This window comes from Strix aluco, chromosome 1, assembly GCF_031877795.1.
Source record: "Strix aluco isolate bStrAlu1 chromosome 1, bStrAlu1.hap1, whole genome shotgun sequence".
Classification (NCBI taxonomy): Eukaryota; Metazoa; Chordata; class Aves; order Strigiformes; family Strigidae; genus Strix; species Strix aluco.
This window is the reverse complement of record NC_133931.1, coordinates 171859466-171873689: the sequence shown is the minus strand read 5'-3', so window position 1 is coordinate 171873689 and position 14224 is coordinate 171859466. Positions and strand designations below refer to the sequence as shown.

The 14224-nt window shown below is 47.5% G+C and overlaps 1 protein-coding gene across 1 annotated transcript; it reads right to left on the bottom strand.

Moving 5' to 3' along the window:
* Positions 1-2010: 2010 nt before the first annotated feature.
* Positions 2011-12743, bottom strand: KLHL40 (kelch like family member 40). The gene is made up of 6 exons (XM_074845676.1): positions 11406-12743; positions 7560-7720; positions 5872-5979; positions 4705-4890; positions 4003-4149; positions 2011-3227 (listed from the first exon to the last, which is right to left on the bottom strand). The coding sequence occupies exons 1-6, from the start codon at positions 12549-12551 to the stop codon at positions 3116-3118; spliced, it is 1860 nt and encodes a 619-aa protein (XP_074701777.1). The 5' UTR covers positions 12552-12743; the 3' UTR covers positions 2011-3115.
* Between the last annotated feature and the right edge of the window lie 1481 nt (positions 12744-14224).

The following is a 14224-nucleotide window of genomic DNA, read 5'->3' as shown; positions in this document are numbered from 1 at the left end:
CTCTTTTCAGGCAATTGTGTGAGGTGTCAGAGCCTGTCAGGATGGGTTTCCTGTGGCATGTTGACCGCTGCCATTGCTTCATATATATAGACCTTGCGTTGGGTTTGGTGGGAGCTGTGTGCATGTGTGATACAACTAGACTGTTGTGAGGCCAACAAAACCATAAATTTTCAGGGAAGGTTGGTAAGTGGAGAGAGGAGGGGGCTCAGTGCTTACAGCTCTGGGGGTTTTAGAGGGGGAGAGGGCTGAGCACCTGCGTCCTACTGTCTCCATGAAGTTTGTGTGAGCTATGAGCTGGGCTCCCTGAGCTGCTCTACAGGCAGTGGAGAAACTAAGGAGCCCATCCAAAAGCACCTGGTGCCTTTATTGATTTGAAATGGAGCCATGGGAACCTCGCCAGCTAACATCAGCACTGATGTTGGGAAACTAATGGAAGAAGAGGTTATTTCTCCTCACCCTTGGAATGTACCTACTCCTTTGCCACTGGCATTGCCTGGAGGATATACCTGTGCTGCTGGAGCTGTGTGCATCTGAGCTAGGGTAAATGCTGGACAGCAGCAAGGGGTGATGCTCCTCTGAGTATTCATGCTGGTATTTCTTACCTGTGATTGCCTTTGGACTGAAGCAGCCTCTTGGTGAGGTGGTGGTGAACATCTCTGGGCCAGACTCTCACTTGGCGATGTACAACTTTGCTGCCTTCCTTGGGCCAACTCTGGCTTGCAGACACTGAGATTTGGCCCTCGTTGTTCAAGCAATGGGATATTTCAAGCTTTTCTGAGTCCTTTTATACAACAGCTGTTTTTCCTTTTATGGTTTCTTGCCCTGTGCTAGCAGTGGCCTCTCCCACAGATGTGAACCACACGGGAGCACTAAGCTCCCATTAACTGTATTCCCGATGGACAGTTGTGAGGTGAGTGACCAAGGATGGGGACCAGTTTTAATCGCCACTTCTCAAGCTGTTTTCAAGCGACCACTCCATAACAACTCATCAAGGCTCAGCAACATTCCCCGTTGACTTCAGACGGCCCAGGAGAGCCAAGCAATGTGGCAGTGGGTGGATGGGGATTAACCCTCTCTTAGGACCAAGTATCAACAGCCTTCCATCTGTGTTGGACAAGAAGAGCTGAAGCAAAAGTGTTGGTGTCCAGTCCCAGGCAGGAGGTGGTATCCTGCCACCGCAATAAATGACTTTTAAAAAATTGTTACCCTATGCATGGATTATTTTTCTTCTTCATTTTTGTTTTCTGCCACAAGCTAGTCTATATTTGCTAGATTCATCTTCAGTTATCTTGGGACTCATCCAAAGGAATTTCTGCAGACCCTGGTAGAAGGTGATTTTTTTCTTTTGCGGTGCATTTTTCACACATTTGATTGTTTCAAAGGTTTTTGTTGCCTTTTTTTTTTTTTTTTTTTTTAAAAGCTGTCTTGTGACAGCCAGTCACCTTGGATTTATTTTTTTTTCGGTGAAAATATTTCATTACTGTTCTGGTGTGATTGTCCTCTAAGGAGATTATCCTGTAACTTTTTAAATCTTTAAAAATGAAACCAGGACAAGACTCTGGTTCCTTTATTCATGACAAATTGCCTTTCCTTCCAAACATGTTTTAGTTTCTCCGGGACTGCATTCTGAGTTAGACGAAGCAGCCAGATATGATTTTTGATACTATAATTTTCATGCCACTTTGAAGTTATTATTTTGCAAGGTTTGTATTTGTTCTTTTTTATTATTATCACCCCTTGCTCATGGTATGAGATCATGTAGGCATCCAGCCATTCTAGTCCTAGGTAAGCTTCTAGTCCTCATATCTATGGAGAATGGCTGTAAGGATATAAATGCTAATGTTTCAGCTCCCAAATGAGGGAAAATAAGGAGAATAAAAGGTGGGGCTCTGCTAGGGCTCTCCATGGGGCTGGTTTGCTCTGTGTGTTCATTACAAGTTTTGCTTGGTCCTTCTGTTTGATTGCTGCGGACATTCAGTTACAGCTCTATCAACACACAAACACAAGGGATTTCTTTTGAAATAGCCTAATTTATTTTTAAATAAACCACCAGTCAGATGGTGTGGTCATCAGGAGATTTTTGCTCTAGCAGATCTTTGTCCTGCTGCCAGTACAGTCATGTTTCTATCAAAATATCATTATGGATAACATTAAAAAAAAATGTGCATTTTTCCTCAGTAGGAAGCGCTCTTTGAGCCAGACACATCTGAGATCTCCATGTATTTAGCAAACTAGAATACTCTTTAAAAAAAAAAAAAAAGGTCAGAACATTAAAAATAAGAGAAACAGCATAAATATAAAACCTTTCCCTGAAAAACAGCACTTGTCCAACCAAAGGTGAGGACACTGTGATCTGTGATTGACAGGCCAGAGATGAGTGCACATGGCCTCCCCTGCCCATCTCTTGCACCTTTCCTATCCTATTACTTGCATGACTCTTCCCCTCCTGCAGACCTTAGCTCCTGGCCTCTCTTCAGTCCAAAGTCAAGGTGGAGGCAAAGAACTAAGACTATTTTCTTTTCATTGCAACTTCCAAAGCATTTCTGCTGACCATGCTCTTTTCTTTTAATTGTCTCAGCCCCACAACCCTCATCACTCAGGAACTCATCAGGGTCCCCCCAGGTCTCTCCTCTACCACTTGACTTTGACCCTTCCTTTTCCTCTCCAAGGTGGGCTCTAGCACCATGCTCACAGCTATCTTTCCTGGGGAATGTCAGCTTAGTCCCTTGGGATCCACTTGCTGCCTCCACTGTTGGCTAGAGAGATTCAACAGCAGTGGAGAAGATGGAAAAAAAACATGGAGGAAGAAGCGAAACAATTGTACGATCTTTTTGTCCCACCTACTGAGACTGGAACAACTCATTGCTCCATGCTTAGTCTACCCCAGCTCCTTGCAGGCTCCCAATCCATTCTCTTGTTATCTTGTAAGCATCTTCAAGTTCCCATAGGGCTTCAAGATAATTTTCCCCTCTCTCATTTGACGAAGTAGAAAGGTACCAATCACAGATGCAATGTCCTACACAGTATCGAGATGCCACATCTCTGCGCGTGGCATCACCTCTCCCCATCCCTCCTTGCCCCAGATCCCCATGGAAAGAAAATAAATCACACCCCACTACATCTTCGTTAGGCGCAAAACGTTGAGGCGCACGGGAAGGAAAGTGGCACCAGAGGCGTACTGGATCTCCCGGAGGACCCCTTCCCACTTCTTCTGCTCTTCATCATATCTGGGGAGAGACAGACAGTTACAGTGAGGAAGGCGACTCCTCTCCCTTCAGCTGCGCTCCATAGTGGTGGGAGCCCTTGACACATTGTGTGATGTCCCACAGACATTATTCGGCCACAAGATATCTGTGGAAGCTGCATGGGGACTTCCAGCTTTGATTTGCAGTGCCAGGCTAGGGCACATGGCTATCAGCATGTGGTCTCGCAGGGGAGGGTGTATTTTTCCATTGGGAAGCAGGCTGATGGCACCAAGACTGAACATCCATGATGAAGGCCAGCAGATGCCTGCTGAGGGTGCTCTAGAGCCGCAGACGTGAAGGACAGGAGCAGCTAACGTTATATTAGCAGCCCTCAGAAAGTGCTTTCTGCCCGATTCTCCGCTCACATGTGAGACTTAGCTGATTTCCAGCTCAAGCACTGGCTTTTCCCAGGGAGAGCATGCATTGCACAAATTCTGCTTCACGCCAAAGGGGAGGTCTGGAACCAGCTCCCGGCAAAACGTCAATGCAACAACAAAGCTAAAGGAGTAGATTTTTCCCTGGTACATTGCTATGTGAGGCTGGGAGAGGTCGCTGAATCACCCAATGTGCCCTCCAGCACAGCACAGGGCAAACTTCTCACCCAGAGACCCTGCAACGAGCCTGCAGCCTTGTGCTTGGGTAACAACATCCATCTCATACTGAAGGCATCAAGAAAGACAGAAACTATCTTTTCCCTCAGTGGCTCTCACTAACATTCTCTCATGCTCCCTTGGACAGCCCCGGGTAAGACCATCACCTCCAAACGTCGTTCAGCTCCGTTGGCACCAGCTCTCCTGACTCTGTCTCCACCGTGGCGAACCCTCCGAGCAGGTAGAGCACCCCGGCCAAGCTCACCAGGCTGACAGAGCTGCGCTCCTGCGGGAACTCAGTGAAGGTGTCCCACCTGCCGTGTCGAGAGAGGGGACATGTTAGGGCACTCTGCCTACCCCCATGCTGAGGCTGGCCTCGAGTCAGGAACCAACAACTGAATTAACTAGTGACAGTTTAACTTGTGTAGGACTACGTGGGATGGGATCATACACTGACTGTTGTTAGAAATATCTGTTTCCATCATCATAGTTCAACTTCATTTTTCATTGAGTAGATGAGCTATGAAGCACACCTGGCATAGACCAGCAGGTCCCAGTGGTTGGACTGCATCTTCAAAGGCCCACCCAAAGTCAAAGAGCCTTGGGTGAAGCTGCCAAGATGAAGCTACAGCCCTGCAGGGAACCCAAGGACTGCACCCATTGGTGAAACATCTTTGAAGGTGAGCCTGAGATGATCCACAGCCCAACTGCAGTGGCATTGGTGATGTCCAGCTGTCTGAGAAATACAGACTGGAAGGAACTGGTATCGGGATTTGCAAGCAAACTCCAGAATGGCTGGAAGTTGCTTAATGTACACCTGTAGCTGCTCCTTGTGTAACTACACCCCGAAGGTATGCTCAGGTACGTACTTGTTGGTGGCAATGTCATAGACTTCCACTGAGTTGGTCAAGCCGGAGTCGGTCACGCCAGCTGCCACGTAGATTTTGTCCTTGTGCACAGTGGCTCCAAACAAGGAGCGGGACGTTTTCATGGGAGCCAACTCCTTCCACTCAAACTTGGATGGGTCATAGATACACATCTTCTTCAGGCACTTCCTAGAGAAAGATGAGAGAGAAAAGGAGCCTTGATCACCTGCCAAGGGGCAGATTTGTGCTGCAGGAGTTCAGGGATGTCTGCTGGGAAGAACGTGGGGTCTCTAGAAAGGATTTTGCTCCTTTACATCAGCATGAGTGCCTTTGCTTGAGTGTGCATCCAAGGATGCCCATGCCTGGGTACATCATTTGTGTATATAACATATCCCCTCCTGCTGTGTCTGCTCCAGATAGGAGTCCTACAAGTTCGGCATTGTGCTCACACAGCTGGATGTGGGTCCACGTAGCAAACTGCCCCTCAGGACCTCACACACAGCCGTCAGACAGTGTTTCAGTGCTCCTGATCCAACTTGACACTGCAAAAATATCATCAGTAACGTCCTAAGATGTGTGAATGTATGCACGCTCACACTTTTCCGACCATAATCCTTTCAGAGCAGGACCTGTCTTTGCTGGATTATGGCATGTTTGCTCTGCAAACAGTCACACTTCTGCTTTGCAAAGCAATCGCTGCGATGCTCCCTGAGAGAGGCTTTTTCTTCTGAGCCCGTCTCCTGCAGGAGGGCAGGGTGGGGGTCAGGTTTGATGAGGTTTTTCACTCCTATTGCAAATACCCATCTGGATTTAACTACTAGGACCATGCTGGTCCACAAAAAGTCTAAGACAGGAGACACTGAATGTGAAGGGACTCCTTTCTCTTCAGTGCCTCTCCCAGTCTGTGCGACTTCTATTTATTGTGAGCAAAGGGGATGATATGTTCCCTCCCCTGAAATGACAGTGCCATCTCCCTGATGTTCCTGTAGGACTCCTAAGGGCTGGGGAAGGGCTGCAGTCACAGAGGCGAGCTGAGAGGGAAGGATCCACGTCTCACACCCCATTCAACCCTTCTTAACACATAGCATCCAGGTTGGGGAGGTATCAGCTCATGCTCTGCACTCCCACTAGTTTGGGGGATGACTTCCTGAATTTGTCTTTTTGACTTACTTGTCGCTTCCTTTGCCACCGATGACATAGATGAGATCCTTGTGCGATACCACTGCGTGGCCATAGACTGCATAGGGAAGGGAGTCGGCTTCACCCCACTTGAAGGACCTGGATCAGAGGAAAATGGGAAGCAAAATGATTTGTAGCTTGCTGGGTGAGGCCTAGAGTACATGACACATTACAGACCTAGAGGTGAGCACAAATCCTGACTCAGTCTCAAAAATACAAGGTTTTCAATGAGATGGGGCTCACCCAGTAAATTCTGTGATCCTAAATAAAAGGGGGAAATAAAATATGCAGAAAGTTTATGCTAATATTAATTATCTTCTGCAGCATCCCCTACTCTTGGGCTTTGTGGATACACATCCCCACTTCTCCCAGGACATCACCTCGTTTATAAGCATTACCAGCTGAACACAAATGAGACAGATTTTTTGCATAATGGAAAAAAATTGAAGCCAATGAGACTTACGGGTGCAAGATCCTGAGGACAAATTTATTTTTGGCCATTACTTTCCACTTTGAGGTGCTTTGGTTGGCCAGCACTCAGCAAGGACCCATGGGAGCGGGTGTGTCCACATTTTGCAGTGCAGGGCTGTGTTGATGCCTCTGAGCTAGCTCTGAGCAGAAGATGTAGCTATAAGGCTTTGGAAACCCAAAACTAGTACCCAGATAGGGCTGACCGGTTTCTCAGGAAGTGTCTGTTCATGTCCATGTAGCTTGGACTCATCCCCAGCTTTGATACATGTAGGATGTAGCCCCCAAGACATGCACTTTATTATACCTAAGAACTGAGTTGCTCTCTGATCTGATCCCATAGACCAGCAGTTTGCCCTCTCCAGGTTTATTACAGTTGAAATCTTGAGCTAAATGATGCTAGAAACATAAGTGGTGCTGATCACATCTCTACCAGCTTCAAATCGGTATTCAAATCACCCCCCGAGCACTTGGTGGGGGAGACACATCGTTTCCCAGAGTCTGCAGGGGCAGATAAATGCCCCATTCTGTCAGAATGTAACTGATTTCAAATCTCTGCCTATAAAACAGACTTTGAAGCACACACATCTAAATATAGAGCAAGCATAGGCTTGTTAACGCCTACCGCTCTGCCTCGTTGGGGAAGAGACCAGCAGTCTTTGGATGTTTCTGTCTCCTGTGAGCAGAACAGGATCGTGCCTTTTAATTAAGCTCATGGCCTAACATGGGTCAGAGCCCACTGTCCAAAAATAATCAAATATTAAGCCTGATATAAATCAGGATGGGCCATTCAGTGCCACATCTGAGTATTTTCAAAACAAATTTTCCTGTTCAAAGCCACTCCTGGTGAGACCACGGTGAATGTCACTGAACCTCCAACCAATGGACAAGAGCAGAAGGAAAAACTCCTCTTGCTCCTCTGTACAGGTCTCACATGAGCATCTACTAAGATCAGTCCCCCATAACATAATATCCCCATTACATCTTCTATCTCCGGGAGGTTCAATTACAATAAACGAAGCAGCTGGAAAGAGACAGCTTAGAGCTCCAGGGTACAGCTTGAGACAGTCCCAGTGGTCCCAGCATCTAGATGCAGAGTTTAAGCTCTGTCTCCTTTTAGCCCCTGGAGAGCTGGAGTCGTTTTGCATGGCAGTTGCTTCACCTTCTCCTGTAAACCACCTCCCGTCCCGCACTCAGATGTGAACACTTACAGCCGGTCGTAGCACAGGACCGAATCCAAGGTCTTCTCTCCCTCTTTCAGTTCTTTCCCTCCGACCACAAAAATAGAGTTTTCTGCCTCTCCCAGGCCAAAGAGGCAGCGAGGGGAGGGCAGAGGGGGCATCCCCAGCCAGTCTGCATCCAGATGGTCATACTGAAAGGAAACACATGGACGTTAGTGTGTGCTCACCCAGTCCATTCGCCTAGCGAAAACCAGGGTCTAGAGGGTGAGGGCAAAGTCCATTCCCACGTGCAGCTTGGTCACCCCAGTAGGCACTTTCTGCGATGCTGGTTTCTGCCTGTGCCTCACCATCTGGTGCAGGATGGGAGATCTTAGTGCAAACCCAAGTCATCTGTCATATGACATATGTTTTATGACAAGGCATAAGAACAGAGATGCACCAGCGTGAACATGTTCTGCTCTATGCACCAAAACCTTGACTTGGAACAAGCTTGGTTGTCTTCGGATAAGAAAGTCCCATGTTGGACCTATAATGGATAGTTCCTGGGGCTGAAGGAGCTGAAGCACTTCAGTCTTGGAAATTTTGCCTAAACTTCTTCAGAAGTAGCACACACCACAGTATTTCGTCCTGGTATTTTCCATCTCTGCCAGGTAACAGCATGCCGTCGGCAATGCTGGCTACACAGCTCATTACCCTGAGCCCCTTCTTTCTCCACCAGTTCTTCTTCTTTCTGGCAAATGATCAGTTACCGTGTTCCTCCTCTGTTTCTCAAGATACTGATGTTGTCCTGTATCACCTCAGAGAGCTCATGAGATGAAACGTATGTGTGTCCATCTGCACAAAGGCTATTTATACAACATCTATCTACCCAATGCAGTACACAACCGAGACGGTACGGCAAAGACCAGAGCTCTTCTTGCTGACCAAAGTGTACCAGGCCCATCTGATAGCTGGGGAAACTGATCCATACAGCGCCACTAAATCACATGGCCAAATCCTTGCAGACCCTTGGATATCTGTAGATCAAGGCATTGCCTCATCTCCCACCAGAAAAAAAGATGTGAAATATTATGAGGCTGGGGGGGTGTCTCTGGGCACAACGGCTTGATGGAAACTGTAAACTGGGGCAAAAATTTTTAATGTAGTTTGGTAGCAGAGGAGGAAGTGACGTCTTGCAGCCAGTTTGGTGGGACTCTGCAAGACGAAGCTCTGATACAGCATTGCCTGAAGCACTGTGTGCTATGGGCTAGGGCCAAAAAGCTTCATCTTGCTGGGTTGCCTCCAAAGACTCGGCCCCAGATGGATGCCTGTGCTTATTGTCTCTTTGTAAGCTGTGGTCCACGTATGTGTTATTTATAGTGCAAACCCGAGCAGCTCAGTCACCAGGATAGTTCCTGATTCTTGATGGATTCAGCTTAGAAATGACAAGAAAAGGATACCCTTTTCCACCTGAAATATCAATGGAATCATTTTGTTCCTGACAAAATTTGCAAGGCCTCTAGGATTTGTCAGCATTTTTATATTTTGATGCCTGTCCTTAAGTCTAAACTACGTCTGACCTAACTCTCCCGGCTTCAGCAAAAGGAACTGGGGAGGCCAGAAATGGAGTCAGAGGTATAAGATGCTGCTGCACTGACATGGTGACTCAAGGGTCCATCTTACAGCTGCCTGTCTAAATCTGTGTGAAGTTTCAGATGAGAAAAGGCTCAAAAGACTCTTACTCATACAGAAACCATAAGCTATGTAATGACACTGATGACAATGAATTACACCTTTGAAAACTGATGGCGCCTTCCAGTCCTGGGCCTTGTCTGCACCTCCCATGCACAAGGGCTATAGTGAGCCGTGAAGGGACCACTGTCCCCTTCTTGTGGGGAAGAAGCTAAAAATGGCCACGGAATGCCCAAGGCATTTACTACTGAGTCAGTGGCAAATTGGGAGCTGAATATAGAAATCTTGCTGTTTGCAGCTTAAAATCACAGAATAATTAATGTTGAAGTGACCTCCAAGGGTCTTTCATCCAGCCCCCATGCTCAAGCAGGTGTAGCTTCAGAGTTAGAGCAGGTTGCCAGGGCTTTGTGCAGTCACATATTAAATGTCTCCAAGAATGGATGTTTTGTGACCTCTCTGGACCCCTGCTCCAGTACTCCACCACCTCTGTTGGGAAGGTTTTCCTCACAGCTAACTGAAATTTCCTTTACTGCAACTCCTGGCCATTGCTTCTTGTCCCAGCTTTGTGCAAATCCAAGAAGAGTCTGGATCCTTCTTCTGTGTCGCCTCCTATTAGGGAACTGCAGACACCAATGAGACCTTCCCTTCCCCTCCTCTAGGCTGATCAGACCCAGTTCAGTCTCTCCTTGTACCTCCCATTCTCCAGCTCTGATCATCTTGGTGGCCTCTGCTAGACTCCTCCCAGTACCTCAATGTCTCCCAGACTGGACACAGCATCCAGATGTAGTCTCACAAATGCACAATCACATGAGAAAAAAAAAAAATCTCTTCCCTGGAGCTGCCTGATGCAGTCATGCTGAAACAGCCCAGGGCAAGGTGGACCTTCAGTGCTGCTCAAGGAATTACCTGGCCTGACCAGCAGCCAGACTGGTGGAGCATTGACCTTTGGACACAGGTTTCAGCTAAATACCTAGCAGCCCATCCACCTGCTCTGCACAGGTAAATGATGGTGCTGGCCACATCTGATGTTGTCATCCATTGTCCAGTGCGAATGGCTATATCTCAAACAGCGCACTCCCACTGGCACTCCCACTGCTTTCCCCCTCCATCCTGCTTTCTAGAGCTGCGGTTTCTTCCTGCTGACTTCTCCTTTCATGGGCTTCGCGTGGGATTCACAGCCTCCAAAGCCCGACCCTTGTCCTTGTGAGGACAAGCATGGTCCCTGCACACATGATGCAGATGTACAGCCCTACCAGTTCAATGAGGCAAAGGAGGGATCAAGGCTTCATGTCTCAGCTTGGGAACTACCCTTACTTTATCCTTTCTGCCTGGGCACGTTACTGTTTCTTCCCAGAAGACATGTGAGCCATGGGGTAAGAATATAAGGATTTCTGGCTATGGGGGGAAGAACAGAGGATTTACCGGATTCCTGCAGGGTCATCAGGAAGGGTAGGTGCCTTGTGTTAGCTGTACACAGGGAAGGTGCTCTTGGGTTACAGCCCAGGCTGGGACACAGATTGCCTGCACACAGCTCAATCCGGTCACAGCTTTCATCACTGCTGAGTTAGAACAGCCACTTTTCTTGTGGAGTATCCCAAAGGATGTCACACTGTGGTTTCCCCCACACATGATGGAAATGGCCAGGGCAGAGACTCTGAGCCGGAACTAGCACACTTCCAGGGGCAACAACAGCACTAGAAATGGGGCACATCTTGGTAGGTAGGGATGTACCCTGTGTCCTTGGGGTGTTTGCTCTGGGGCTGTAGCTGCTGCTGTTCCTTTGTTGGCACCTGGCAGAGTCACCCTTGCGTTTTTCTGGGGGTTCATAACCAGGGAACATAAAGGATGTAAAGCAGAACCCAGACCTGATGTCACTAACCTTCCAGTTAGTGTGCCCTATGGCAGCCGGGGTGGACCAAATGCATTGCTCAAAGCGGTCCCCTCTTCAGGATTTGGATCAAGAAGGCTTATTCCTACTTCTTCAAGCCTCCTTCCTCAATTACCAGAACCGCCCCCCCTCAGTGGGATCTGCCTTAAAAATATAGGGAGAAGAATCTCTGGTAAAGCAACTCAGATGTTTCACCTTCATTTACAACTTTCATTTCAGCATCACATAACAATGAATATTACTGGCATCACATGGAAGCTAAAGTCTGGTGATGCTCCAAAGTGGTCACAGAAACAAAAGAAAGATAAATCTAGTACCTGTAAGAAGTAGGAACTCATGGGATCCTCTTTGATGTCCTCATTGTAGTATAGTCCTCCAACAATGAAGATCTGATTCTCTTTGGTCACCAGACTGATGTGGTTCTTCGGGATTTGAGTAGACAGGGAGGCACAATAGCACTCATTGGCAGTGGGATCATAGGCCACTGCTCCACTGTCACTCACCATGAAAATAAGGTCCTGGAGGAACATCCCAAAGCGCATTGTGTCATTTAAGATCCCTGGAAGAGCATTCTCCTCTGTGTCTTCCTCCTCATCTACTGCTCCATTGACAACATTGTCTTTCACTTGCTTTTCACTGCTTTTCTTCACTTTCTTCTTCTTCACCACAGTGAATTTACCATTTTGGGCATCCTTCACCATCTGCAGTTTCTTGAGCAGCTCTGGGCTGGACTTCACCATGGCGTGCTTCTCCACGTGGTCCTTGATGTAGTCGTTGGACATGAGGCGGAAGCGGATGCTTTCAAAGATGACAGGCAAGGCCTTCTGCCGGCTCTCATGGTCCTTGGTCCCCACCCACCTCATCACTACTTCGAAGACAGTCTCCTCTTTCTCGATATTGAGGGAGTCACTAGAGATGACCGCAATAAGCTCATCGGGGGAGAGCTGGTAGAACTCCTCATCCCGAGACACCAGTGCAAAGCGATCGCAAATGAAATCCCGCGCTGCCACAGCCAGCCGGGCACAATCCAGCATCAATCCCAGCCTGAAGATAGCCAAGCAGTTGCTGAGGCAGAGTCGCTTCTGCAAGAAGGACACGCAGACGGTGAAGATGGAGGGGATCTGGAACATGTTGGCCACAGAGAAGATGTCCTGCACATTCTGCTCTGTGATCTCCAGCTCAGAGGTGTAGATATAATGAAGGATCTTGCCCATGACATCCGGATCAACATCTTCCAAACTGACCTCCCTCTTCTTGCTCTCTTCCATGTCCGAGAGGAACATAGCTCGAAAATAGGGGCTGCAAGCTGCCAGCACCAGTCGATGGCAGGGAAACTCCTTCCCCTTGACTTTTAAGACACAGTCCAGAAACTTATTGTGGTCCAACATGTCTTTGAGTCCATCCTGGAGGAGAGTTTGCTGGTAGAGACGCAGTTCTTCCGCTTGATCAAAAGGCAAGCCCATGGTGAAGAGTAACTGCTTCTTTTTTTCCCAATCCTTCTTTTATATATATATATATTTACGAATATATCTATACCTGAGTCCCTGGTAAAGAGACTTACTCGAAGCAGGGTTTACAGATCTCCCTTGCTTCCAGACCGTCAGCACACTGGGAATGTGAAATGCTTGCTACTATTGCAGCTGTCTGTGTACTTCAGTTTCCAACGCAGAGCTTTATATATAGCCACAGCATTACAAAGCTTAAGGAATTTATACTGGAGCATGTGTAAGCCGATCACCCTTTAGTGTGACACATTGGACAAGGAGGAAGGCAGCGGGACGGGGGAACAGCTGTAATTCCAGCCTCGATGATTCAAGAAGGGTCTGTCAGTCCGTGAGTCACCGCGGGGGGAGCAGGAGCTTTTGCTGCCACCCATGATGGGAGACACATGCGACCCATCAGCTCAGTCACCCTGCTTGGGAAACAGCCTCCAGATGAATCAAACATCCCAATCTGCCTTCTGGGTCATGAATGGCAAGGCTGGAACCTTCTCCTGACACTGCTAAACAGACTGCTCCGAAACTGCTAAACTTTGTGCTGTGCTAAAAATATATCATGAAGTCAAAGCTGAAAAGATGCAATAAGGGAGTGTCTTATGTGGGCTTTGTGGCATCCCTGGCTCCAGTCAGCTTGCTCTCAGGGCTGTTTTTCTGCACAGATATGTCCTTTGTTCTCCCCTGGAGTCACTTTTCAGGGGTCTGGAAGGGGGTGGAAAATGAAGATAGAGCTATTTATTTATACCCCTGTATGGGATACGAGACCTATGCTGGAAGTTACTTTAAAAGTCTCACTAGAGGATGAGACTTGAGAAGTCTGGGACAGGGATGGCTTTGCTTTGCCTGAAATAAGTGCATGGGCCCAAATGGAACAGTCTCTGGACACCTCATCATTAATAAATCCATCTTTTCCACATTTTGGTGACAGAGAAAGGGTCTGAGGCAGAACAGAAGTAAAGAGAGGTCAATGGTGAGCTTCAACTCACAGATTAAGACATCTAAACACAGGTATCTTCTTGTAAGTTGAGGGTGACCTGCTAAGGTTTGCTGACATTCAACACAAGTCTAGAGCCACAGCAGGACAATCTGCCTGGCCTTGAGTTGGTACTCCAGAAAGGCTGAGGTCTCCAGCAGGTCTTGTGTCCTGTTTGCATACCCACGGATGTCTAGGAAGCCCCACGGGTGCTCAAATGGCTGGGCCAGGTCCAGCGTTTCCCATGGAGCTCATGAAGAAGCAAATCAGTTTTGACAGACATGTGTGAGCAGAGTAGTTACAATTATTTTTACCTATAGTAAAACTTATACATGAATCTGCTTTATCTCTGTTACCATGGACCCTCTGGGCTGGCTGACACTCAGAGATGGCACAGATTTAATTAATGATTTAATTAAGTCTATGGAAAGATATTAGCCACTCTTCCTGGTGTATTTAAAGCCACATAACCCCTTACCCTCGCATGGATGTATTTATAAAAGTGCTTTGTGCCACAATGGTTGTCTACATAAGTGGGAAGAGGGAGGGAGCTGTACTGATATGAAGCCCTTTTGTAGTGGTGAGGTTCCAGCAGCATCTTCGAGGTACCAATATAGCAGGAAAATAATCACAAGTTGTTTTCAGAGCTCACATCATAAGCTCTTCC

Excerpts from the sequence above, each read along its gene's own strand:
- KLHL40 (XM_074845676.1), bottom strand. The coding sequence starts at position 12,551 with ATGGGCTTGCCTTTTGATCAAGCGGAAGAACTGCGTCTCTACCAGCAA. Across the intron at positions 4,891-5,871 it reads GGTGGCAAAGGAAGCGACAA|GAAGTGCCTGAAGAAGATGT; the intron begins GTAAGTCAAAAA and ends ATCTTTCTCTAG. Across the intron at positions 3,228-4,002 it reads GAGCTGAACGACGTTTGGAG|ATATGATGAAGAGCAGAAGA; the intron begins GTGATGGTCTTA and ends GTCTCTCCCCAG.